At 50.8% G+C, this 25,757-nt stretch overlaps 9 protein-coding genes across 9 annotated transcripts; 3 read left to right on the top strand and 6 right to left on the bottom strand.

The window, feature by feature from the left end:
• Positions 1–901: 901 nt before the first annotated feature.
• Positions 902–3,562, bottom strand: BDW70DRAFT_150753 (Het-C domain-containing protein; the record flags this gene model as incomplete). Its single annotated transcript, XM_073739202.1, has 6 exons — positions 902–1,048; positions 1,078–1,081; positions 1,141–2,976; positions 3,028–3,186; positions 3,253–3,400; positions 3,466–3,562. The coding sequence occupies 6 exons, from the start codon at positions 3,560–3,562 to the stop codon at positions 902–904; spliced, it is 2,391 nt and encodes a 796-aa protein (XP_073595440.1).
• Positions 3,563–4,066: 504 nt separating this feature from the next.
• Positions 4,067–5,164, top strand: BDW70DRAFT_137458 (phytanoyl-CoA dioxygenase family protein). The gene has a single exon (XM_073737043.1). The coding sequence runs from the start codon at positions 4,104–4,106 to the stop codon at positions 5,064–5,066; it is 963 nt and encodes a 320-aa protein (XP_073595439.1). The 5' UTR covers positions 4,067–4,103; the 3' UTR covers positions 5,067–5,164.
• Positions 5,165–5,232: 68 nt separating this feature from the next.
• BDW70DRAFT_137457 (class I SAM-dependent methyltransferase) lies at positions 5,233–6,499 on the bottom strand. The gene is made up of 3 exons (XM_073737042.1): positions 6,408–6,499; positions 5,556–6,272; positions 5,233–5,506 (listed from the first exon to the last, which is right to left on the bottom strand). The coding sequence occupies exons 1-3, from the start codon at positions 6,444–6,446 to the stop codon at positions 5,273–5,275; spliced, it is 990 nt and encodes a 329-aa protein (XP_073595438.1). The 5' UTR covers positions 6,447–6,499; the 3' UTR covers positions 5,233–5,272.
• Positions 6,500–6,902: 403 nt separating this feature from the next.
• On the bottom strand, positions 6,903–10,456 carry BDW70DRAFT_137456 (putative importin beta-5 subunit). The gene has a single exon (XM_073737041.1). It carries the CDS (start codon positions 10,323–10,325, stop codon positions 7,221–7,223), a length of 3,105 nt encoding a protein of 1,034 aa, XP_073595437.1. The 5' UTR covers positions 10,326–10,456; the 3' UTR covers positions 6,903–7,220.
• A 1,764-nt stretch (positions 10,457–12,220) lies between these two features.
• On the top strand, positions 12,221–13,779 carry BDW70DRAFT_137454 (putative mitotic spindle checkpoint protein (Mad2B)). Its single transcript, XM_073737040.1, has one exon. The coding sequence runs from the start codon at positions 12,420–12,422 to the stop codon at positions 13,269–13,271; it is 852 nt and encodes a 283-aa protein (XP_073595436.1). The 5' UTR covers positions 12,221–12,419; the 3' UTR covers positions 13,272–13,779.
• A 551-nt stretch (positions 13,780–14,330) lies between these two features.
• On the bottom strand, positions 14,331–17,549 carry BDW70DRAFT_137453 (E3 ubiquitin-protein ligase RNF216). Its single transcript, XM_073737039.1, has 3 exons — positions 16,436–17,549; positions 16,125–16,378; positions 14,331–16,068 (listed from the first exon to the last, which is right to left on the bottom strand). The coding sequence occupies exons 1-3, from the start codon at positions 17,017–17,019 to the stop codon at positions 14,795–14,797; spliced, it is 2,112 nt and encodes a 703-aa protein (XP_073595435.1). The 5' UTR covers positions 17,020–17,549; the 3' UTR covers positions 14,331–14,794.
• A 701-nt stretch (positions 17,550–18,250) lies between these two features.
• On the top strand, positions 18,251–19,670 carry BDW70DRAFT_59180 (uncharacterized protein). Its single transcript, XM_073744352.1, has one exon. The coding sequence runs from the start codon at positions 18,479–18,481 to the stop codon at positions 19,637–19,639; it is 1,161 nt and encodes a 386-aa protein (XP_073595434.1). The 5' UTR covers positions 18,251–18,478; the 3' UTR covers positions 19,640–19,670.
• A 249-nt stretch (positions 19,671–19,919) lies between these two features.
• BDW70DRAFT_150746 (putative sister chromatid cohesion protein Dcc1) lies at positions 19,920–21,174 on the bottom strand (the record flags this gene model as incomplete). The annotated part of the gene is made up of 3 exons (XM_073739201.1): positions 19,920–20,095; positions 20,146–20,987; positions 21,056–21,174. The coding sequence occupies 3 exons, from the start codon at positions 21,172–21,174 to the stop codon at positions 19,920–19,922; spliced, it is 1,137 nt and encodes a 378-aa protein (XP_073595433.1).
• A 466-nt stretch (positions 21,175–21,640) lies between these two features.
• Positions 21,641–24,978, bottom strand: BDW70DRAFT_150745 (glycosyltransferase family 62 protein; the record flags this gene model as incomplete). The annotated part of the gene is made up of 5 exons (XM_073739200.1): positions 21,641–22,051; positions 22,105–22,424; positions 22,470–23,152; positions 23,932–24,293; positions 24,346–24,978. 5 exons carry the CDS (start codon positions 24,976–24,978, stop codon positions 21,641–21,643), a joined length of 2,409 nt encoding a protein of 802 aa, XP_073595432.1.
• Between the last annotated feature and the right edge of the window lie 779 nt (positions 24,979–25,757).

Here is a 25,757-nt window from a genome sequence, read left to right as displayed (position 1 = left end):
GCCCACCATAGCAATAACAATAATGACGAAAATGCATCCTCTACATCGGCCGTCGCCGACACTTCAAACCCCTCTAGTGCATTTCCGACTGACACCGACGCGTCTACCAGCTCACTTACAAATGCTACAACCTACCTCCTCTCCCTTCACGAATCCCTCCGCGAAGAGGTCGCACAACTATCACATGCTATTACAGATCTCGACGCACGCGCAAGCATGGCAATCATGAACGAATGCCTCCGCCTCAAGGAGGACATGGCGCATACGAATGCCGCAGTGGGTAGTATCCGCATGCAGGTCCAATGGCTTATGAATCCACGGCTACACCAAGGCCAGCGGGCGCAGAACAATAGTGAAGCGAGGGCCGGGACACATTCGGCTGCGGGTGCAGGGGCGAGTTCGAGTAGTAGTGGGCCTGCCCCTGGTTACGGGTTACTGAGGCCACGGAGGTTAAGTGATACAGGAAGGGAAGGGACGAAATTGTGATTTTTTTCTCCACTCACATATGGTGAAGGATGGGGAGAAGTCGGCATCATGGCGTTCTGGGTTCCGTATAATACCATTTTATAGACTTACTACAAGCTAGCTGCTCGCTTGATCAGTCTTCTTGCGGAAGACGATGCTATACCTTTTTGCAGAAACACATAAACATCAGTCTATCATATACCCTTTGTATTATGAATAAACAAATCTCTTCCAGCTTCGCCATGATCTCATCACTTATTGGTAAGCGCTTAAGGAGCTGCAGTGAGCTGCTAAGCAACATCAAAAACAGGACGCGATAAAGCGTCGAACCAAACCCACACCCACCGTTCTAGCCGAGCCGTAATCTGCACTCACTTTCATATCTCATACCCATAATCGCTTCAGGAATTTGACGTTACGCACTATAAGGACTCGATCACCTAGTACCCATATCCGCCTCCATAACCACCACCGTATCCGCCTCCACCTCCGTATCCATGTCCCTGTGGAGGTTGGTGGGGGTGTTGGCCATGTTGATGATGCTGATGCTGGTGATGTCCCTGACCGTAATCATGTCCATATCCTTGAGAAGCAGGAGGCGGGTGGCCGTACCCGGCTTGTGCGTGTCCGTACCCATGTCCATGATGTTGCTGATGATGAGGCGGGTGGCCGTACCCACCGTCGTAAGATGGGGCGCCGTAGCCTCCGGGCTGATGGTGTGGAGGGGGAGGGGTATGGGAAGGGTAAGACTGTTGGTTATACGAAGGCTCATAGTGGTGCTGTTGCGGTGGGGGTGTATTATCCTTTTCGTCTCGGGATGAACCTCCCAAGCCAAAGCTGGAGAGCTTACTGCTGAGCTTATTGATATTTGAAATCCCAGGGATGGGGAGGCCGCTTAGTTGGTCGGAGAGCTTTTCCCAGGGAAGTCCTGACCCTGAACTGGAGCTTTGCTGCTGTTGCTGGGATTGGGTGTGGGGAGCGTAACTATGGCTGGATGTTTGGCCATAGCTGTGACTACCGTAGCTATGACCATGTGCAGCAGCAGCACCACCACCTAGGGTGGGGAAACCGCCTTGCGAGTGGGAATGGGAGCCGTGACCGACCTGTCCGCCGTTGTTCTTCCCGGTCTTGACACCCTCCGAGCTGAGGATATCATTGAGTTTGGCGCCTCGGTCTGGCATTACGTGGACCCAGGATTGGACGGCCTCGAACATAGTGCGATGGGCCTCATTGTGCATGTTCCGGAGCGCAGGGTGGTGGAACACCTCTAAGGCATCGTGGAGAACTTGCTGTTCTGATATGTTGATGTTCTCCCAGGCGTGCAGTACGCGGGGAGTAACGTACTTGAGAATGGCGGACGCGACGAGGCCAGCAGGCTCGTTAAGAATGTTGGAGAAATGGTCCTTTGACAGCATGGAATGTGTTGGGTCAGTGCAGTGCGGGTTAGTCCAGGGCTCAAACTGATGCTTCCCCGAGGATTCGATCACGCCGGCAGAGCCGGTTTGCAGGGACTTGGAGGCGGCGTTAATAATAGGGCGGATGAACGGAGCAAGCAAAGACATAACGAAGACTGTCAGCGTCTCGGTGATTTTCTCGACGAGGGCCTCCAACCCGGGAATCTTCTCTATGATTGACGAGACCTTTCGGACGACCTTGTCACGGAATTCGAGGATAGGGTAGATTTTCGCAATGGTTTCCGCTGGGTTGAAATCTGGCATTCCAGGTAACCCAGTGGGTTTGTTGACTCCTGACGGTGCATCTGCCCTGCTCTGCTCGTGCACGCCACGGCTGTGCTCCGAGCCATCGTTAAACGAGCGAGTGAACTGGCCAGCCGCGTAGCCAAGGCCAGCGCCGCTGCGGCTGTTTGAGGACTGCTGAGCTTCCGAACGGCGTTTGAGTGCCTCTGCCTCAGCAACCAGATCACCACATCCCGGAACCTTCCCTAAAAGCCCTGTAAGGGAGTTCAGAGAATTGGCCGACGAGCTCGATTGTGCATCTCCGAGCGCAATATCCATCTCGTTGATCTCGGACTGAGTAAAGTGATCCGAGGCCTCTCCAAGGACCGAATGGAAGAAGTCAACCATGCCAAAAGTTCCTGTGACCAACGGATAGACATGATGGCCGCGGATATTCATCTGGGTCTGGGTGCCGGTGTGCGGGAACACATTGTGGAAGCCCATCTCCCGGAGGGCAAGCTCACAGTAGTTTGTGTGCGCTGCGAAATCCTCAAGGGTATGCAAACCCTGGCCGAGGCATCGAAGTGCCTCGCAAAGATCCTCCTCGTTGCCCTTGCGGTGTCCACCGCTAGTATACAGTCTCCCATAATGAATGCTGCGAGCTAAGCTGTACTTGATATACGCCGCACTTGTAGCCCAGTCTCCTTTCTCATTGGCAATATAGTTCTTCATCCCAGTCTCCGGGTCGATTTCGAGTTCGATTTGTCGAATAGGCCCGCGCAGGCGCTGGTCGTATTGGCGAGCATCCTGGTTATCGGCATAATCTTTGGGGTTGCTATAACGGTTAATTAATACTTTCGACAAATGTTCTAGAATATGACCTTACTCAATATGCTCCTCCGGCCGGTAAACCCCAAGTCTGTCAGCCGTAACCTCAAACTCAGCCGTCGCATAGCCAAACGACAGGAATGAAAGAATCCAGACAAGGATGCGTATAGTATCGGCGGGAAGACTCTTGAGGGTACCGACGTCCATAGCCTGAGAGCTGCAACACAGAACATTAGCATAATCCCATACTTTGGCGAACAAACGAAAACAGAAATCCACTCACTAATCTCTCAACCAATTCCCAAAGTACACCCGCTTGACCATGTTCGAGGTCCATTTATGGCCCTTGATGAAGGCAATGGTCTTGAGCATGTCCTCAATATCTCCATGGCGCCAATTTTTGCCTTCAACCTTTGAGATGGATGCGATGTCTGTCTTGTCAGTATGCACTGTACTGTGGCTGATTCCACAAAGGCAAGGAGTGGGCGAAGCGTACTGCCGGCACCGAAAGCATGAACTTGGCAGGGGAGCAGAAGCAGGACAAGCCCCAGTGCGAGCAGGGTACTCAGACCCAAGCTCAGTCGGGGAGCCATGGTGAAGCACTGGCCTAGTTCAAGTGCTCTTTGGAAAAATTATGACGATGTGGGCTGAGTTACGAAGGCGGCGAGAGTTTTGTTTTGGTCAAGAAAGCTGAACTCACACGAGCGGAGGAAGATGACCTCAGAATCATATGCCCTGCCCCACTGCCCACTGCAGCCCTATAACAGGAAGGATGGTAATATACCGAGGCTACTAAGTTTAGAAAAATAGAAGCTGTTCAACATTGTCATCTGTCTCACTTTTTTGGAAAGGCGTTCGATTTGTTTGCTGTCGAAAAACAGCCTCCAGCTGCATTAATTATACACCATCTGTGTGAACCCCACCCTATCTTGCGCGGGGTTACCTAGGTAGGTTTGATCAGCGACAGTCAGTTTCATAGCTATACGACCTAGCTACTACAGTTGTATTACTAGCAATATCTAGCAGTGTCACCTCACGTATATCTTAAGTAATATATATCTTCCTGATTTTCTCTCCACTTCAACCACCACGACAACATCAACCATCCCAACCAAACTAACAGTTTACAACAAAATGCCATCTACCTACCTCCAGTCCCTTCAAAAAGACGGCTTTGTCATCATCCCCTCGCTTCTCCCGCCCTCCTCCAAGGAATTTGCAACCCTTAAACAAGCCGCCATAACTGCAACAACTAATACCCGAACTGGTGCCTGGCCTTACTTCCGCACCGTTCCCAAGCAGTTTCCACCGTGGCCAACAAACGTGCCACCTCCTGCGTCCGAGGGCGGAATATGGGGGGTGCAGCACCTCCTGCACCCCGATATGCCGGGAAGAGAGGACTTTGCGAGGTTCTATTTCGATGACAGAATCTTGGGAGTTGTCGAGGAATTGCTTGGCTTGGATTCTGCCGGTGGAGAAGCAAAGAAAGATGATAACGAGATGCTAGTAATGGAGCTCTTCAACCTTCTCGTCGCACCGGAGACGCATGACTTCGCGCTGCGCTGGCACCGTGACGATATACCTGAGACCGTGTCACCAGCCGAGGAGGAGAAGCTCCTCGCGTCTAAGAGCCCTGGTGGTAGACAGTCACATGCGCAATACAATCTCGCCCTCTGCGATGACTCGTCACTGATCGTGATTCCGGGCTCGCATCGCCGCGTGCGTACCGAGACGGAGCGCGCGGCAGATCCGTACGAGAATGACCTTCCTGGGCAATTGGTCGTAGAGTTGAAGGCAGGGGATGCGGTCTTTTACGATAGTAATATCTTGCACCGCGGAGTGTATAAGGCGAAGGAAGACGGCGGCGAGGAGTCGCGGTTGACGTTGCATGGAAGTGTGGGGATCAAGGAGACTGAGGACGGAGGAGGTGATGGCAGTAAGAAGGTGAGGGCGACCGCGGTGTTGCAGCATGGCGTTGGGGCCTGGGTGCAGAGGGAGGATGCGGCGTTCGGCATCGGGGAAAGGGCAGAGAAGATGAGAGCGAATTTAGTGGCCATGGGAACGGGGGAGGGCGTTGGGTATTCTTTGCAGGGGTGAGTGTGTTTTTTATTGCATGCATAGCGGTTCAATATTGTATGTATGTACATCTTATGCGAGCCTCGATGTATATACTCGAAATGCAATGGGAATGTAATGTTCGCCAAACTTCCTGCAAGACTGTATAAATCTAAGATGTCGCCGAGATGTAGGAAAGGAAAGTCATGAGAAATTAATGCATCATTCAATATTCGTCCGTCTGAGAGTCATAGAGGTCGTTGTGCGTATACAAAATAGTATAGGATGTGGATATGGCCTGAACAGTTCAATGCTTCGCGGCGGCATTTGTTGACATAGTCTTGGGCACGTTCGTAGCTCCAACCAAGTACTCGCGTGAAGAGAGCTAATGAATATGGCTCGATGGCTTCAATTACCGCCACCTTGCCGACGCGACCGATCTCTTTGAGACGCGGACTCTTAGGCCATGAGCCTACCGGACACTACAGATTGTAAGCAGCTTCACTGACAAAAACACAAATTATGACCTACCTTGTAGATGTCTTCAGTAATGTTGGTAAACCCAGCCCTATCCATCCAGCCCGCAAGCGAAGGAGCAACGCTCACCCGCTTGCCAAACTTCCTGCTCGCCTCGTCTAGCTTCTTAGCAAGGTCCAGCAGCATCGGCGCCTTTTCCTCCGTGCCATCATCGGAGTGTATAGCGGCCTCGAACTCCTGGACCTCAAGCCAACCACCAGGTTTCAGATGGTGGTAAGCCTGCCGAAATAGCCTATCCCAGTCGGCAATTCCACCGCCCATAGATCGAGCGTGGATGTAATCAAACGGTTCATCCTTGGAAAAAGCCCAATCGCTCTCTGCGTCATCGATGATAAATGTGCAGTTGGGCGGCGAGAAGCTCGGCTGAATAGGACTCAAATCAGTGCCGATAATCTCGGCCTCAGGAAACTGCTCGGCCATTTCCAGCGCCCAGGCGCCTGTCCCCGTGCCGATGTCGAGAATCCGCTTTGGGGCGGGCTGTTCGGCGAGCGGAGTGCGGTACAGATCGCCCCCAGTCAGAAGTTTGAAGAGGTGGTGGGTGATGTTCAAGCGATCCTGCTCCTCTTCATCGTTGGGGATGGGGTATTGGCCGTAGCGGTATGCATGGTACCGACGGCCATTTTCATAATAGTAGTCTCGAACAGTGGATGCAAACGAGAGACTCGAGTCAGCTACGGAATCAACATCGTAGAGTGAGTCCTCGTCACTTGTCTGGAGAAGTGTTAATACACAAGCGCCAGCGGGTGGGGAGGGGTACGGCAGATCGCCTGCGCCCTTTGGACTCAAACAAATCCTCTGGGACAGTGGCCTGGTCCCATGAAGAGATAATTTAAAGAGGGAACTTACATCGACCTGAATCTGCTCATGGAAATTTGGCGGCGGCATGCTCCGAGCAGTTGGAAGCTTCTAAGAGGGATCCAGCAGGAAGGAGGGCGAAGGAAAGGGACCCAAGCTGTCGGGATGCGGGTGGGAGCAGAAGGAGGGAGGGCAGAAGGGGGGAAAAAGGAACCGGGCCGTCATAAGAGGGTGGGATAATGTGGATATTATTGGGGGAAGGAATCAAAACCAAATCAAATCATGGCTGACGGCCTGCAGCTAGTTTACAGGGATAAGGAAGAAAAGAAGCGCAGGGGTTGGCGACCCGACACAGAGGCACTGGGGATATTTGACCGCTGCGGCGGGATTGCTCTGTTGCAGATGCCGCAAGTCCCCATTCATCCTTTTACCAGTCTCTCCGCCTTATGTCAAACTCTAGCAAATAAATGATACATAGCATGACAAACTGTGTCACCCCTTAGTGCTTATGACACATCCAGTGTCCTCGACTATCCTTATTATTCCGTTGACAATCAAGTCCCCGGCTCTGCTGGGAACCCCGCAGCCACTTTGTCGGGTGCAGATGCAGATTCGCCCAGAGTCCAGCCAAAGTCAGGCCCTGCCGTGCCCTCCCCAATAGGCTGGCTCGCCTAATAAATTGCGCTGAGGCCTCCTCCCTAATCCTAATCTTCTTCAACTTGAACTCTAATAATCCTCTGTTGAAATCTGGTGAAAAGTAGGTCGTAACGTAATATTATGTGCGAATGTACTCAAATCAGTATAGTTGACCGTAGGGCTTATTCACATCAAATAAAGGGCCATTCGGTCCACAAGTCACGCGATTCAACCCAAACTCCGCAGCTTCTCCTGCTCGTCCGGCGTTAAAGCTGCAAAGAGCTGCTGGAATTCGCCTTTCGTGGAAGCGTTGCGGAAGAAGTCCAGCAAAAATGCCTGTGTCTCATCGTCCCGCTTGCGCACGCCAAACACTCCTTCAGTACCACCCTCGCCGAACGCCATCAGCTCTTGTTTGGTGACTCCGAGGCTGAGATCGAGGGTGTTGTCGGGCACGTCCTCCCATTCGTCGTCATCATCGCTGCCTTCTTCCTCCAGCGCGGCTGCCGTGGCTGCGTCGATCTCTTTGTTGCCAGACGCCGCCGCCAACTCCTCTACAAGAACCTTGATGATCTTCAGAGGCGCTGTCACGGTCGTGTAGCGGTCAGGATTATTACGAGCCTGAGATCGGGTCTTGATTCGTCCGGTGTCCTGCACAATAAGGTCTCCCTTGACCTGCACCTGCGCCAGTCGAGGGTCTTCAAGGTTGTACAGCGTCGCCAGCGCGATGATATTTTGCTTGATCTCATCGTACCCGGCAAAGTTGACCGAGTTCTCCAGCCACTTGCTCATCACAATGGGCAAGCCGCTCTGTCCGCCGATGTCGACCTGCGCGAGGAAGTCAACAACCTCCCGCGCACTAATAAGCGTCAGCCGAGCGAACACGAGAATCAGACTCTGGATAAATTGAGCCTTTTCGGCAGTGGCAAGGCGCCGGGCTACAGCCTGCAGAAGCTGCGGGAGATATGGGCCAAGCCGTTCCGATCCCGCTCTCTCAACCAGCTCAGCAGCAAGTTGGCCGACTTCGGTTGCAGCATGGTCATCAACTGTGGGACCCAGAAGACGGTCGATAATCACCAGGACAACTTCAGTTGCCTCCTTACCGCTTTCGGGGTCACGCCAAGCGACGAACTGATTAAAATCGTGAGCAAGGATATGTCTCATTGCCTCCGTGGCAGGTCGAATGAGCTCTGCGTCTTGCGAATCCAGAAGGAGCCGGTTCACTTTCGGCATGACAGTCTCGACAAAGCCTGCTGGCAGTGGCTCAAGGGCTCGCTCCGTCAGAGCACGCAGTAGATCCGCGGCAAAAATGGTTAGCGAGATATCCTGAGTCAAGTTGCCGACATCAACCGCACCCATTATCGAAGGAAGCACCTTTTCGCAGAGGCGGACAAAGGCATCAGGCCCTTGATCTGAAATATGTTCGACTATATCCTCAAAGGCCTCCGTCACAGTCATGGTCAACTGGAAGTTTGTAGCACCGTTGCTGGCAATATTGAACAGTACGTCAAGTGCAGAGGATGTAAGCACGACGCTTGGGTCGACCATGACCGTATCACGGAGAGTCTCGGCCAGAGTCACTTTGAGGTCATCGGTGTCGGATGAATCGCGAAGATCGTGAGCAGAGACGAAATTGGACACAGCGGATATTACAGTCTGTTGAAGCGGGATAGTCGTGTTGGTAGAAAGCGAAGGCAGCAGATCCTGCAGTGCGCGGATGCAAGCCACCTTCACAACTTCTGACGGATCCTCCGAGACTGCTTTTAGAGTTGGCTCAAGGTAAGATTCGCCAACATTGGACACCTTGGCCAAGCTTCCCGCCACAAGGTAGCCTCGGGCTCGTAGGAGTTCCTGTTCCTGCTGTATCGCGAATTGGATAAAGCTGCCAAAACCACTGGCCAGCTCCGGCGCAATATCGCGTGAGACCTCATGAAAATCTCTAAGGAGCGCATTGAGGATGAACAGGGACGATTCACGGCTCTTCCACGTAGACGAAGCATCAGAGAAGACATCGTTCAGGCAAGTGAGGAGACTTTGAGTGGTCGCATCTTTGAGCCACTCTCCCAGCTTGATGACAAGATCCCCGCTGCAGGTGCGAGGGGTGTAGTTTGCTGTGACGGAGGTTTCCTCCGAAAGGAAAAGATTGACATCAATATCCCAGAGACCCTCTTCTTCGGATGTAATTTGAGAATAAGAGCTAGCCAACTTCAGCATCTCTGCCAACCAACTAGCGGAAAGCCCAGGTTGCCCGGCATTCTGCAACTGCTGTTGCAACTCTGCTTTGACCGGTGGCGCTTTCAAGAGGCTTTGAATGAAATCCAACTCCTCCAAAACCAGAAGATCCAGGCTATACGGGAGGTCATCCACGTCAACAAGCCGTCCCTGGCGTTCATCGTTGATGTAGAACTCGTGATATACTGCCTGAGAATTCGACAATTCCGTCCAGATAGTCGAAAAGTAGACGGGACTCTGGGTGACCAATAGACCGGGGAAGACCATTCGGATCTTCATGAGGGTCTTAACAACTTGTAACTTCAGTCCGATGACGCCCCTCCACTGAGACGGGACTTCGGTCTCCTTGGATTCCTCCTGCTCGGTAGGGGCCTGCGGCAACGGAGCTTTGAGGGTTTCGATGAAAAACGGAGACCACCCGCCAAGAACTTCGTCCATGAACTGCTTGACAGCCACCTTGTGTTGTTCCAGAACCATTTCAAGTGTATCGAGACACGAACGGAAAACAGCGACGGCCAATGCCCTCAGTATTGGCTTTCTTGATGTGTTGGTGGCCACGTTGAATAGGGTGGTGACGAGGTCTCGTGCGACACTGAAAAACTGCTCTTCATTAAAACCGGTATCGACCAGGTCTAGCAGCACTTTCAAGGCACCATGTAGCGCACCGGGCGTGCTATTCGTGTCATTGATGATCCGTAGGAGTGCAGGTAATAGCTCAGGCCATTGTTCAGGGTAGTCCGCGCTGGCGATCTTGCTGACGGCAAAACTGGCTGCAGACTTGACCTTTCGCTCGGACACTTCTATGACTGTTGCAAGCTCCAGAAGAGCTTGTCGAATCTGGGCCTTGTTGGCATTATTGACCAGGATTTGTCCTTGGAATTCATCCAGATTCGGGGACCATGCTGCGGCGATAAAAGTGCGTAGAACTGAGAGGGCGGATTGGCGGAGATTGGTGGGCACGGAGTCATGCGAGGCAATCGCTGCGAGTGAGAGAGGGAAGTTTTCGTTTGGGTACAGACGAAGCAGACTGAGTTCAGCTGCTTTTCTCGTATCAGCAACCGGCGATTGCGTGTCGGCTAGGAGGCTGAGGAGCTCGTGCTCCATGATGGGAGACGGTGAGGGGTAGAAAAGTCAAACAGAATGATAATGAATGTATCGACCAGCCCGGAAGGCTATGAAACAAAAATTGTGTTTACTTGCCACTATATTACAGACGCGATTAATGAGAGACCGCGATGTCGCGTTGAGAGGGGCAGCGGGGCGGTGTAGCTCTGTAGGTATCGTACGGGATAGGGCAGCGTTCTTCACGTTCCAAGGTCCCCCTCACTGCTACCCAGGTGCTCAGATATTCGGAAGTAGACTGACTATTGATGACATTGTTTGCAAGAATCGAAATTTTATACATTGACGATTGTGCGAAATTTCGCTTCTTTCTGCATATAGACGCTGGTTATGCTCACAGAGGAAGATCAACATGTTTCGCTTAAGCCATTTTCTGCCTAGGGGAATAACTCTCTATCTGCCTTCTCTAGCCATATGCTCGTTCTTCAGCAGCCCAAACAACACACTTAACGTCAATCCTTGTGCTTTGTCTGTGCCCTGCGTTGGTCGGCCCTTTTAGTACTAGGGAGGGGCAGCCGGAACCTACGTACCTTTCCCCGCCGATTACGGACGTGCCCAGTGGCCACCTGCAATGACTAATCCGGACTAACAGTATCCCAGAATGACGGGAGTCCAGATATCTGCTGCATTTACTCTTCAGGCCTTCGTGAGCAACATCAATCATCGTCAGTGGCGAGTATAAGATGGTTGCATTATTATTGCTTGCCAATACCATTGGATGGGCAGATGGTTTTTGCAGATCAGTCCGTCCAGGGCAGGTGTCGGAGGTGAGGTTTGGGTTCTACTCCAGTCAGCAGGGGCAGACATGTGGATCCGGCCATGGTCTAAACTTCTAAAGCGGAAGGATTTGCCTAACCCTTTGCGAGGCCTCAGATGGGGATAGATATGAGACATGGAGCACACAAATGCAGTGCTAGCTTTGCTAGAGGAGGATCATTCATTCGATTCAGTTCATGCCGCAGAAAATCCTTGTCTAGATATCGAGGAGGTGTGCGTGCTATTTTGATTAGCTTGGAAATTGCAGGTTGCTTGTATACTGAGATCTGCGCCAGCCACGTGACCAGACATGACTTGGTTTCCACTCGAACCTGACCTGACGAGGGCCCCAGAGGGCGACTGTTCCCCTCCAGAGTGTCAGTCGCCTCGTCCAATTTCTTTCTCCTCTGTTCTCTCTCTCTTTTCCTTCTTCCCTTTTCCCTCTTCTCGTGCTGTTAGTTTGCCCTCTCTGCCTCCTGTGGTGCCCGAGTGCAGCTCCCGGCTATCTCGGCCTTCTGCTTGCTTAACCCACTCACTCCCTCTCCTCCCTCCCGAATTGGTTCCTTGTTTCTGCCTTCCACAAGTTCCTCCTCTTTTCCAGACTGACTCAAAGTTAAAAAAGAAAAAAAAAAAAGAAAGAGCGAACCCCTTCCTTAAACCCTTTATTCAAGTACTATAAAAGGTTTTCAGGAACAAATTCCCCGAGAAGGGAGACACCATCCCTCAAAAAAGCAGCCTTAATAATAATCATTACCCGTGGACACACCGAGGGATTACGGCATCAAACTCAGCGTCATCCTCCATCTTCACTCTATCGTCTACCGTCGTCCCTCGACCTTCGCAGTCCTTCTTTTAATATCCCCCCGACTTAATCGCGAATTATACCCCGACACGACTTGACACGATCGCTACGACTTTTATAACCCATGCTTTGAGGTTCCCTGTTTCGTCTCCCCCCACCCCAACGTATGTAAACCTCTTCTCCTTTCCTTCCTGGACACTGCATACCCCTTCGACCTTCTTGACCTAGCATGGCCAGCACCATGATCCTGCCTAATTTTGAGCCTTGACCTTTTTTCTTTTTTTTTTTTTTTTTTTTTTACACAGTTGGATCCCTATCACGTCATTCCTGGGCCTCTTCTCCCTTACCCCCCGCTCCACCGCTCCTCCGCTCCTCCCCGTCTTGACGGACCGTCGACTAACCACGTATTCAATCCAAAGGCAGAGCGATGATTATCCTCAGGGTGGAACACTCAGTTTCTCCAAGATTGCGACAACATCCCCTTTCCCGTGTCATCGATAACAGAGCCATCGACGGCGATGCCTATAGCCAGTGAGAGCGCCACCACGACGACAACCATGACAACGTTCTCTGCTCCGGTCACTGCACCTCGGACTCCTCATAATCAGGCTGCCCTGGCCGCTTCCTTTACAAATTTCCTCACCGTCTCTGTACATCAGATTTTATGGCTCCGGTCGGTCTATCCGCGAGCGACATTTTTACCCGTTCGGGCTTACAACTATCCCGTTCGACAGTCCCGCCATCCCAAGGTGTGTGACTACATAAACGACGCCTCAATTGCAGTTGGAACAGAGATCTTAAAAGGCACAATAACGGCTGTCAGCATTATTTTGTCATCTGCCCGCACAAATCAGCCTCTCGAACGATATGCCTTTGATCTCTCAGGATTCCCTCGTGTGCCCCCCGGGGAGGTGCACACCACTTTTGAAGACAGGATGGAAGACTCATCCAAGAGTGCCCCGCATAATTCCCAAGTCCTCGACCTCGAAGCGCAATTCCGTGCTTGTCTTGCGAGACTTGCATCAGCTTGCGCCCGATTGACTCCTTTACCTCGTGATGATGAATTCAGTTTTACCGTCTGCATCGAAGTCCGCGAGGATGCCTTACCCCCTGCAGGGACCACAACAGAAGAACAGACCTGGGTTGTGGCGGAACCAGGCAAAGTTCATCTCCGATCATGTTCGGCTCCATATTCCGTTTCGAAGCTCAAGAACGGCGGGCCGCAACAACCGCCCCCGAAAGTGTCCAACGGCCGTGCCAAAACAGTGCCGGTACGTCGTGTAGAAGCCGGAGAACTTCGTCTCGAGTTGTGGGTGGAAGAGGCACGGCAGAAATTCAACGAACCGGTGGATTCTGAGCATCCGCCATAAATGAACTGACTTGCTGCTCATATTTTCTGCTTGCCAAGTTTTCTACTACTGTGGAGCATTCGGGGGTGCTTCGTTTCTTAACAGTTTTTACCTCATTACTTCTTGTTTTAGCGTGACCAATGATCGAACATATATGATGGATGAAGTGAAATTCTGGTATCATCGTCCAATAGGTGGTGCAAATATATAAAATGGGGAGCGGACGAATTTTGGGACTCGCATGGCATTTACATAGATCAGGTTCATCATCTCTTTCATTCCGCCATTTCATCTTCTCTCACGTGAACATTCCTTTCCTCTCTTCTCTCTTCTCTTCTCTTCTCCTTTCCATCCTTCAACGTTCTTCCCTTTCATACCACTGCCTGTACTTTGTCGTCGCGTCTTGTCCTGTCGGAGTTTTCTTACACGGTTCCTACTAGCAAATCTAACTATATAGCCTTAGCTATGAGCGTTACCATCCTTCCCCCCGATAACAGCATCACGCAGTGCGAAGGTAGGTCGAGTCAAGTCGGTTCCATTTAACTGAGCTGGAGCCTCTCAATAATCACTCGTACTCCTATGGTTAGAGGCTAAGGGGACAAGCTTCCCAAGGTAGTATTTTATACAATTTGAGTAGTTCTGTACGGAAGAAATCCAAATACCATGAACAGTGTCGGGTATTTGCGTTCATTCTACGTCTGGAGAGACGTAGCCGAGGTCTGATTGATTGCCTGGCATCGAGCTATGTAGTCTATTGGCTGGTCTACATCCATAGGATAGCTGGAGTCGATAACAGTGTGGCCCGAACCGTATGGAATTCAAAGGATATCGGCCCCTGCAGCAAGAATTGACGTCAGCCAGCTATGGTTGTGCGAAGGGCGCTTCAGTTGGCGGGGGGACAGGGGGATTTCCCATTTTTATCTCATCTTGACTGAAGTATAGGTGTGTCAGGAGAGAGACATAAGCATATTCTATATCGGTGAGTGAATAGTGAGCATTCCGTGGTTGATCATATGGATGGAGTTGATTACGCTTCGCACTAAGTGCCTAAAGAGAGTACTAGACAAACTCGTATAGATGGATCTTATGCACATATTAATAGCAGATATAATAGAAATGCAAAAATCGCATCGCATGTATGATGCAGTCCAAGTTCTGAAAGTTGTATGCCTTCTGGGTACTGAAGATGTTTGGACGGTTGGGATAGAAGTATGGAAATTCGGTTTCAGGGAGAAGGACAATAATAGCGAAATAGTATGCTGTGTTGCAGTATTGTCAGTGTACCACCAGTGTTTGTATCGACTCTCTCTAGAAAACAATGAGACGGTAGAAGTACGAGGTGGAAAAAAAGACTGGAACAAGAAGCGCTCAGTGTGAAAGGCAAATAACGCTGTTCTGGGTATACGGCGGAACGTAGATTAATCCCAACAACCAAGATTGAATCGAATATCCAAAATTATTTAGGCCATAAATTCCCAAGGTGTATGAGGTGAAGTCGAGTAAAAGAAGGTAGACGTGGAACTGGATTGCGTCTCTAAAGGAACTCAAAAGGGCCCGAAACCGCCACCACGATAAGCTGCGTTTGGATTCCGGGGTAGTATTTGCTGAGGGGGAAACGCGGTGATATTCTGAATGTTCTGTGGGTGAAAGTTTGCAGGAGGATTGGCCAGGCCCACTACCATGGGCTGCATAACCGCAGGCTGAGCTGGTAGGTTGCCCGGCTGGAGACCCCTCTGAAGGACATTAAAGCCAGGGAAAGGCGGGTTGAACAGGGTGCCATAGTCCATAGGGTAGGGTACATTATAAGCTGGCGGAGGGTAGACGGGGAGTTGTCTTTGCACAGCTGTATTAGCATGCTGGTGCTGTTGAGGGTAGAAACCCCCCATGTCCGCCCTCATAGCTCTCATCGCATCCCGCATCTGAATTGCTGGTTGCAGCCGCGGGTCTCTACGAGCTCCGCGAGTTTGAGCGTTTGGTTTCTCATGGCCCACTCGAATCTGCTCCTCAGATATGTCCGGATTCTCTGCTAGAATCTTATCAATAGCGGCCCGCTCGGCTCTCTGAATCTCTCTGTCGTCACGGTCTTGCGTATGTATATCATCCTGGGGACAGCCGCCGCGTCCGAAATGGGCATAGCCCTCTTTCGTGATATCCTTCTGGCACACATAGCACATGAGAGTATGGCACTTCGTACATTGCATCTTGTTGCAGCCATACTCTTTGATAATCTTGAGCTGGCATTTGGGGCATTTTCGTATTAGAGCATTGCTCATGGCCTCTTCTACCTGGTGTCTTTCAGAGAGCCCCTTGTCCTTCCGATATTCTTCGCAAGTTTGGGGGATATGACTTTTCTCTTTGCACAAACGACAGCTAACCACTTTGCATTGAGAGTTCTCGCAGCGGAATTCTCTGTCTTCTTCCACAGGCGGCAAGACGGCCTTGTAGGAACAAAAGGGGCAATCCTCAAGCCCCTCAAGGCCTGCCTTCCGGATCTCGTCTTCTTGTTGTAGGGAATCCAGTTTGTCCATGACTGCTGCGCCTAATATTTCCTTAAGCTGCTGACGATCGAACGAAGCTTGACAACCGCTGACGTCGAAGCATTGTAGTGTGTATTTCATCATACCGATTTGGTTGTCGGCCGACCTGCGAATACACGTGAAACAAAAGAAGTGAAGGTCGTCTCCATCGCACGGAATACATCGATTTGACGGGACATCGGCGTAGCAGCACTGGCACTCGATGAGACTGCCTGTCTGAATGTGTTCCTCCTCGTTCGCCTTTTCCGCCTCCTCTTCTTCCTTCTTTTTGCGCAAAGTGACTAGTAGGAACAATGTGAATAATTACGTTGAGCTCGGAAGTAGACAGGCCACTCACTCTGCAGTTTCTCTACATGCTTTCTTGCTGCATTGATCTCACGTGTAAGAGTGTCACGAAGAGAGGTGTACTTTTTGGGAGAGTTCGTACTTCTCTGGCTTTTCAACTTCACATATTGATAATTTCGTTGCTCAAGAAGGTTATCGTCAGAGTAGAGAGCTACGAAGGCATGGTAAAGACGTCCCTTATCAATAAGGACTTTCTTGATATGACTCATCGGCACCCATGGAAACTCGGGTCCCAGGAAAGCAGAACTATGTAAACTGATCAGTTTGCAACAACAATGACTCTTATCATGATAGGTGGCTTACGCTGCCTCGAAGTATTCAGGACTGTTTGTTGCGTTTTGTAAAGTACGTTCCCAGCTAACGTCGGCCTCTTTAGACTCTTCTCTTTTCCTTTTGCCGTTCTCACTGTCTTGTTTAGGATACGATTTCTGACCGAGGATCTCCTCATAGATGCTATCTCTTAATACCGCCAATTCAAAACCACGTGCTTTGAGATCCGCGCCGAGCCGAAATGCCACCGTCTTTTGGGCTATCAGATCCTTGACGTAGGTGTGGCTGATGCCAGGAAATATCTCTAAAGTCTGCAAGAAGAGTATATTGGTACCGTCAGCTGCCGCTGCTATTGAAGACTGCGGAGGATCGGGGCCCCGGAATGCAAGTGGGCTTCGAAGCATTTGATCGAGAGCGACGTCCCCTGGACCATGGATCCTTTGCTTTTTGGGAAACCTGTCTGGAAACATCTCCTCAGGAATTTCTCTGTCGAGGTAAGCAGCAAACCGCTCTTCGTCCGGTAGCTCTTCCTGGAAATTGTCGCCTTCATCGAAGAGAGATGGATCATCATTAAATCCATCTTCACTAGATGAGGAGATGTAGATGGCGTGATCCATTCTAAGATAAACCTCCGGAAAACAATAGCAGAACCTAAAAAGTAGAGGTTGAGAAAAGGATGAACGACAAAAGGCGTTGACAGATACCGCTAAGTACTATGTGAGGGGAAAAAATACTTGGACCAAGGACGTCATGAATGGCACAAAAGATGAAGACGCCTGAGATTGGGAGGAGTATCGAATGGACAAAGAGAAAGTTCCGAGTCCGTAACTAGTCCAGCGATTATGGAGCTTGATAAGGCGACGGACGATTGTTCCTGAAGCATGACCCCGTTGGTATTTGACGAAGACAGATTCGTGGTCCTTATTTCTTCTCGCACTCTGGGCCAACCGAGATAAACCGCTGTGTAGCGGGAGAGCTACCGGGATGAGGAGAGTGAGAGATCGAGATGCAGATCAGCCGAAGCGACGATGTGGGGATCTGGATAAGCTGGTGCCAGGTGGGCCCAGCCTTCTCCGGGACGTTGACGGCTCGAGATTTAATACCAATAAAAGGATGAACATTTGAAGAAATGGGAAAGGAGGTGAAGACAACTTTGTTGACAAGAGAAGCTTTGGAAGAGCCAAAGAGACACATTGAATCGCTACTGTAACTCAGAACACGTGAGGGGCAACACATTAAGCCTGTCCTGGCTACCACTCAATCACCAAAGAGCCTCAATACATAGGAAACGACATTTTTTACTGTCAAATGGTATATTTACCCGTAACAAAAGGAAGAGTATTATGGCAAAGTATTTTATGCTATGACAACCAGACGGCGTAAGTGTGGAGGAGGACTACACACTTCATAGTGATGGCCAGCATTTTGGGTGAATATCCAGAGCTCAGCGCGATTGGAGATCTCTTAGACTGCCCTCTAGCGCTGTTATCTTCTTGTTTCCACTAACATAAATACGGCTTAGTACTTCTTCGGCCAAGGCACTGTATTAGAAACACACTTGCATCTTGACTTGCGGCCTCTTCAGTAGCGCCAAGAACGCAAGCTCGTCCAGATGAGCCTCAGACCGCTCGGAGGAATACTATCCTACCTGGACAATGATTCTATTCGTACAGAATTGGCAAGCGATACCGAACACCATCGAAATAGGTAACTTAACCAGTTATTAGATGGTAACTTGACACCAGGGTTGACGTCAGCTGAGATTGGCCAAGAAAAGCAGGTACAACCTCTGGAGCTCACGCGGAAGCCGCTTGCCGTCGCTTGCCATCGGAACCACGAGGTAGTGACTAACAGAAACTACTCCAAGAATGATGGGCAAGTTCCATTGTTTCTTCTTACACCGTACAGTTCGCCCACAAATATCAATGGCTTGGGCCCGCTCCACGGTACTGTAGCACAAATCTTCCGGTTGCGTATTGACAAACAACACTATTGTTCCCTTAAATCTCCTCCTTATCTTTGCCGCCGGCCTCCGCACGAAAAAGTCTGGTGAGACACAACAATTCGACCGAGAAGATGATTGCTGCTTATGCCGACACCGAATTACCCTACGGGGACTCTCCCGAGCTGACGCTGGTTCGGGCAACTCCAAAGGAACGCATCGAGTCCATCAAACTAAACAGCACGGAGTGGAAGGGTCCCTTGGATCTCGAGTCGTATCTCGCACGAGAGGACACGCTGCTCCAACAGCGACTGACTAAGGGTGCATTGATCTGCTGGATTCTCGTCGATCGTCGAGAACCTGAAAATGCGAGAACCATACTAAGCTCATGTGAAACATACAAGAAGAGGGCACTCGTGGCTCGTGGAGGGAGGGTGGAAGAGGTTTCAGCGCAAGGCGTTGGGAGTGTCTATTGCAGACCAGAATTCAGAGGAAAAGGATACGCTAAGAGGATGTTGGAGGAATTGAGCAAGAAGATGGATGCATGGCAGCCGGAAGGCGAACACGGTGAGAGACCGCTGTTCAGTATTCTGTTTTCTGATATTGGGAAAAGGTTTTATGCTCAATTCGGCTGGAAACCTCACCCATCTTCACACTTTGCCCTTCCTCCGATTTCAAAAGAAGAATACTCTGTTCCGAGCACAACGGCCAAGGTCAGAGTGTTGCGCGCGGACGATGTTCAACGCTGCATGTGCAGCCCTAGCGTTCTTGAGAAAGAGCGCGAGGTCCTGCGGGCGGTCTCGTTGCGATCCACTGGTCCAAAAGTAGCAATAGTTCCAGACTTCGATCATTACCTGTGGCACTGGGCGAGGGAGGAGTTCTACTCCCAGAAGCTCTTTCCCGGCAGAGATATTGCCACTGCAAAGGGCGCCGGCGATGATGCTGCCAAAGTGTATTGTGCCTGGAATAGGACATTCGGCAACACCGCAGAGGAGAACACCTTGTACATTCTCAGATGGGTATACAACGAGCCCTCCTCTGCAGAGGAAACCGAGACAACCATTAAAGCGATGGCTGCAATCCTCAGGCGAGCGCAGCTAGAAGCCCATGAGTGGAATATGGCCCATGTCAAGTTCTGGAATCCAACACCTCTCCTTGAAAGGGCTGTAGCGCTGTTGGACCCCACCGCCGAAATATTTCACCGCGAGAAAGACAGCATCGCGGCTCTCAGGTGGAGCGGGAATCCGGAAGAAAACGTGGAATGGCTCCTGAACGAGAAGTATGCATGGTGTTGAAATTCATGGCGCAGCACTTCTCCTAGACATAGAAGTCTTGTATGCATGGACGCGGTTGGTAATCTATCGTTTCTGTCGCTTTTGGTTCTTGAATAATTCATGCCAGTTTCTCGTCTTTTTAGCCGCCGTTGCTGCACTAGTATCTGAGGGAAGGTTCCTCTTGGCTTTCTGTCGATCAGCTTCAGTAGCGAAACATATTGTTTTTGGCTCAGGGTGCATATAACGTGTTTCCTGGTTATTGTTAGCAGAATTCATACTTTTGACAGGAAAGTAGCTGCGTTTAACTCACAGGTAAAATGGCGATCGAGACATCTTCTCTCCAAGACTCAGGAAGTTGGTCCTTCCAGGCATTTAGAAACTCGCTTTCAGCAATAGCGGAGGCATTGCTGGTTGCTGTGGCCTCGAGATATGTCTCTCCCACCCACCGAACACATGCTTCCTTCTTAATACTCGTCCCTGCGTCGTTCAGCCGCCCAGTCGTAACCATTAGACAAATAGATACTCACATTTCATCTCGAGCAAGGCAGCCCGCTCAACTTCATCCCCTAACTCACAAATCCTTAGAGCAACAGCATCGAACAGCGGGCGTGGAAACGGCGCAACTCCATCATCGTCAAGCACCGACTTCCAGAGATCTGAGACAATAAACTGCTTTTCCAAATCTATCCCTTGCAGCACCGCTCCCTCAACGACTCTCTTCCACACATCCAGCCTCATTGCAGCTGAAGGCCGCCAACACGAGTACGCTGGGATTTTCTCTTCGGTTGCAGTAGGGGACAGGAGAATAAACGTGCACATCTCCACCCAGTCACGCTCACACTGTGTCCTTGATACGGGAACATCTGCGAAGATGCGATCCAGAATCTCGTTTCTCGCTTTCGTAGCTTCTGAGCCCGTGATACCCTCATCCGCACTTTCTCCCCCGTTCATATCTTCCCAATCACCCCTATCAAAAACTCGCACCAGCTTTTCCAAGTACGGCACAGCAGAGAAACCCTCAGCTGGCTTATGCAATTCTAGCGTCGACCCGCACTTAGCGATAGAGGTTACTGTGCCTTCGACATTGAGATTGACGTCTCGGTTCCTGTCGCTCTCTCGATCCGTATCCGCATCCATATCCACGTTCTCGCCATCGCCATCTCCAGCGCCATTGCCATTCCCTGCAACAATCTTCAAATCATTCTTCCGCACAGTTACCCCATTACTCGGTCGGAGAATATGCAGTGAGTTTGACGACTGGACTTGACGGATCGAGTATGTTTGTGTTGCCGTGCAGAGGTTCACGTATTCTGATGCGGTGGCATTGGACGTGTTTGTGGTTGAAGGGGCCGGAGATTTAAGTTCTAGTCTGGTTGCGACCGCAAATGTAATTAGTAATGTACCAGATACGTCCAACTGGGAGCCAAGCGCACTCACGTCGGCGGATTGTCAGAGGAAAGCAGCTCTGCAAGCTCGGGCGGGAGCTCGAGGAGTCGGAAACCCTGTTGCGGGGTTTGGTGAGTAAAGAGGATGCTGGGCGTGGATTGTGTTGACATGGTTGCTTGCTATCCAAGTTGTTTTCCAAAGACACAGGCAGTCAAGCCCCTAGCTAAAGGCTGGGTAAAAGCTGGCGAACTTGGGCAGCTTGACTGAGTGCGGGAAATCTTGACGCGTGGTGGTGATTCTGATGAAAGAAGCGCGACTTGTGGGGCACCGCACGGGCCACTGCTTAATCCTTCAGGTTCAGAAGTCCAAGTACATGGGCAACGGACAGTGAGGTTGAGTCCTTTATGCTTGAACGGAGCGTTAGGTCTGATTAAGGAATTTAGTCATACAAGTGCTCGAATATTTGGTTTACGAATTCACACAACCGGACAAATAAAACCACCTCAATAACGCCAATCACTTGTACGGGAGAGGCACAACTATACCAGATCAACATGAATGTATCGCAAGGATACTAATAGTAACCGCCCGTGGCCAGCACAGGGCCCAGTAAATTGCAGATAAACATGGTCTCGTCTAATTCTCCGTTTTCTCATCGATACGGACATTGCCCTTGGCCCCCTGTTTCTGGGCAGCAGATTTCTCGTCATCGTGCCCGTTCTCAAGCATGTATTTTCCTGTTGCCGGGCTGTCCTTCTCAGCAGCCTTGGATTCGTCTTTCTCTGGCGTCGAATGTTTGGCCTTCTCCTCCTCCTCTACAGAGTCACGGACGAACGCGTTGTCAATTTCTGATTCGACCTTTGGATCTCTGAAGTAATTTCCTGTCCGTTGCGCACGCTCAGCTTGTGCTTTTTCTTCCTCCTCGCGTGCTCTGCGTTCTTTCTCCATCTCTTCCATGTGTTTGAGATCGTCCACACTTGGTTCGTACAGGTGCCAGATCGTGTAGTGAGGAAGACCGACGACAGAAAATCCCATGCGCCTCGCCATCTAAGATCATAGTCAGCAAACAATCCTGGACACAATTCAACAAGTAGATATACCTTGCCGAAGCCTTCTGTTTCGGCATGCCTCTCGAAGCTGAAGGCCGGGAAATGGACTCCAGCGCGGAAAACCTTTGCTTTCGCAAGAATACTAACACCACCTACTCCATCCAGTTCCATTTCCATGTCGGGATCACCGTAGGGATCGCGAAGGTAGGCAAGGTGAGGTCGCCAGGTAGCGTACTCGGCGTAACCCTCCACGATGACCGCGTCCTCGTCGAGTGTCTCCGCAAGGGCTAGAGCCGTCTCTGACTCCTGCCAGGAGTTCAAATCGTAAGGTTGTTCTCCACCGAGCCAATCGGGTAGTGGCCGCCATACATCTGCAAGATATTAGATTGTTTCTCGAACATGGAGGCAATACTTACTGGGAACAATAACGTCTTTATCGTGCCTCATTAGATCTTCAAGGATGGTGGACGGTGCGGTAAGCACATCTGCATCTCGCCAGTAAACCCAACTATGGGTTGGTCGGAGCGTAGCACTGAGTAGCCAATTCCGCGCCTGGGCCATCAGCTTCCTACGCCCAGCTTGCGCCGCAAAACCATGTCTGCTCTCCACGTCCTGGTTCACCTGTTGTCCAAAATCCTTCCTGATCACCGAGATCTCTCCGAAGGGCATATCACGATCTGGGTCACGCTGCAGCTCCTCCAACATTTGCTCCAACATTTCGTTTGTCTGATCCTTTGAGTCTGACACAAGGAAAGCGAGATCTATCAAATGATGTGGGTAGGTGAGGTTTCGGAGATGCGAGAAGAACATTGGTAGGTGGGAAGCAGCGTCTCGAAGAGGTGTGCACATCAACACCCGGTCCCCATTCTCCCAGCCGCTTGCAGAACCTTTGACTTGCGCCAGATCATAGTATCGGACTGTTTGTATTTGTAGATGGTCTGAGGAAGAGAGTAGGCCAAGCGATAGTGCGGGTAGAATCGAAGCTCGCCAGGAGGGAAAGATGAGGATAAGGAGGAAGAATGCAATGCCGCCAATCAAGCAGATCCGTTGGATGAGTTGCTTTCGCCGTCGCAACGCAGGTTGTGAACGCGGCTGGAATCTTTAAGCAGATCATACAGTTAGCACAACTCACCGCGATCGCAGTTGCAGATCTTACTTATGGGGAGAGATGGAAAAAGTGCCCTGGCCTCCTCGAGGGTAGGCCGTATACCCGTTCGCAAGGGCGGCGTGCCTATTCATCGCTGCAGACCATTCACCCGGTGCTGCCGTTTGATCCAACCCCAAAGCACCTAGTCCGGTGAACTCGGTCGGTCGCAAAGTGAGGCGTGGGAAGTTGCGGGTTTATGAACGTTGTACTTGGTAACGAAAGAATAGGCCGGGAAGCGACGAATTAAATAGCGAAAGCTGCTTCCAGGGCGATACCGAAGTGGCAGAAAGAAGAGAATGAGCGACTGGTAGGAGAGTGAGGCTTTTCATGTAGTAATGATCCATCCAAAGGATGACGAATTGGCGATTCTCCGAGCACCAGACCGGCCGGGGCCCGGAAGATCCATCGGGCGCCTTAACCTCTCAATGCCGTTTGCAGCCATCTTACGTCCCACACGGCCCAGCTTGTTCCACGGCTCTCTGATGTCTCTGGTTGTCAATGAATTGATTATATGCATCTGTCTATTTACTAAATACAAGGCTGTATTAAAGCATCACCATCAGCGCTAAGCACATAAGATCGCGAACTTCAAAGCATCGGTACAACCAAGGCTGCCAAACTCCAAGAATGCAAGGAAAAGTCTAGACCAAAGAAAGACAAAACCAAAGCGAACGAACTGAAACCGGTTATGCAATCAGCAACTTAAGCGTGATACCCTGGACGAGGGTGACCCCATTCCCTTAACACCGATCTCAACTTGTTGCAGCATCTTCTTCAGGAGTGCGTCCATCTCCTTGGGGTCCCGCATCGCGGGAATGACGGATCCGGCTTCGTACTCGCTGTCCAAGATATAATATCGCTCTCTGCCCCAGTTCTCCACCGTGTCGGGCTGGAATGCGACTTTCGCTATCACCTTCGCTGGTACACTAGCCTTGTTCATCGCGGTCTTGGAAAACACTCGCAGGAACGGTCGAAGTCCAGATCGTGTCTGGTGGGCCATCTTCACAGACAATGGAGCGGCGTTCACCAGGTGACTTTCACCTGTCATCACTCCAGGGTCGAGAGTGTATACGTTGAGGGAGATATTTCCGGTCTAGGTTCATGCCGTCAGCCATGATCTTTTTGAGGAAAGCATTATAACTTACCAACACCAAACTCCGTCGCAGCGCGTACATGGCCGCACTCATAATGAGCTTACTGCTTCCAAATCGCTTGGTTGCTTCTTTCGCGCTCAACGGCGTTCCAGGACATACGCTCAGCTCAGGGTCTGGGTTCTCAAAATAATCAAGGGTGCCTTTCGACATGGACGAACATCCGATATTAATCACCCGCGCGCCACCATTCGGCGTGCCATCACCGGCCCTGAACGCCTCAAGCAAGCTCACAGTCAATAAGAAGGGCGCGATGGCGTTTGTCTGGTAGATCGGATCATGGCCATCTCGTGTTACCTGATCGATGGTGTATGACGACATAGCAGCGCAGTTGATCAACAGAGTCACTGGTGGAATTTCTTTGCTTTTCACTCTCTCGACCGTAATCTCCGTGAAGCTGACGACGGAATTGAAGCTCGCCAGGTCCACCTTGACAAATTCAAGGGACCGCGGCCCGATCAGTCGGATTTGCTCTCTGACATTTTTGGCGCTCTCGGAGCGGATATCGCGCGCAAGGAGCAGCAGATGAACGTATGGCTGGGTTCTTGCAATCGCAAGAGCTACCTCTGACCCAAGCGACCCGTTTCCCCCTGTGATAATGGCGGTGCCGACCAGCGGAGTACCCATCGTGAAACGAATGTATTGAAGGCTGATGGCCTGGGAAAAGGATAACAAAGGAGAACTTTTTGCGTTTGCGGGACTAGACTGCTTCCAGAAATCACCATCAGCACTGTGCAAAGGGATTTGGATGCAAAGAAAAGTCACTCACACGAAGGACGGTCAGAGAATCGAATCCATCGAACTCTGCAGGGTGTGAGGACGTTACCCTGTAGAAATACGAAAATGAAAGAGCTCCGGCTGAAAAGGATCCTAGGAAATGTTGGAAACGCCCAGCTTTGTTCCAAGATGAGCCAGGCTAATCTAGATCTCGAAAGTGAGACTCGGTCAATCGCGCTGGACCAAGTGGGGTCGATCAGTCGGATGGAGTCTTGGACAGCACAGTCGAAAATTCAGTGACAATCTATATACGACCGACTTGGGAGCAGTAGACCGCCAGGAGACGCTAGCTGCGTAAGTTTCCAATACTGCCGAGCAGCCTTGCCCTTTTGAAGCGAGGAGTATTTGGGGTAGGCTAGGTGAGGCGTCTTTCCTGTTCCTACAGGTATGATTTCTTTTCTGGACTCCTATAATTAACCCCAAACTAAAGCAAGACATGCGACGGACGTGTCATCGTCGCACTGCTGGATTATTCTCTCTGCAGGTTTCGCTTAACCCTACGCAATGTAAATTTATTGTCTGATTATTTAATCAATTTTGAGCCCGTCCCGACTGCCGGGTGGTTGCCGAGCGCTATATCCTAGGATTATATTATTATACTGCTCTACCGGTAAAGGCTCAGAGAACCG

This window comes from Aspergillus foveolatus (assembly GCF_047715535.1).
Source record: "Aspergillus foveolatus strain CBS 279.81 unplaced genomic scaffold BDW70scaffold_28, whole genome shotgun sequence".
Lineage (NCBI taxonomy): Eukaryota > Fungi > Ascomycota > Eurotiomycetes > Eurotiales > Aspergillaceae > Aspergillus > Aspergillus foveolatus.
This window is presented reverse-complemented; position numbering and strand designations above follow the sequence as displayed.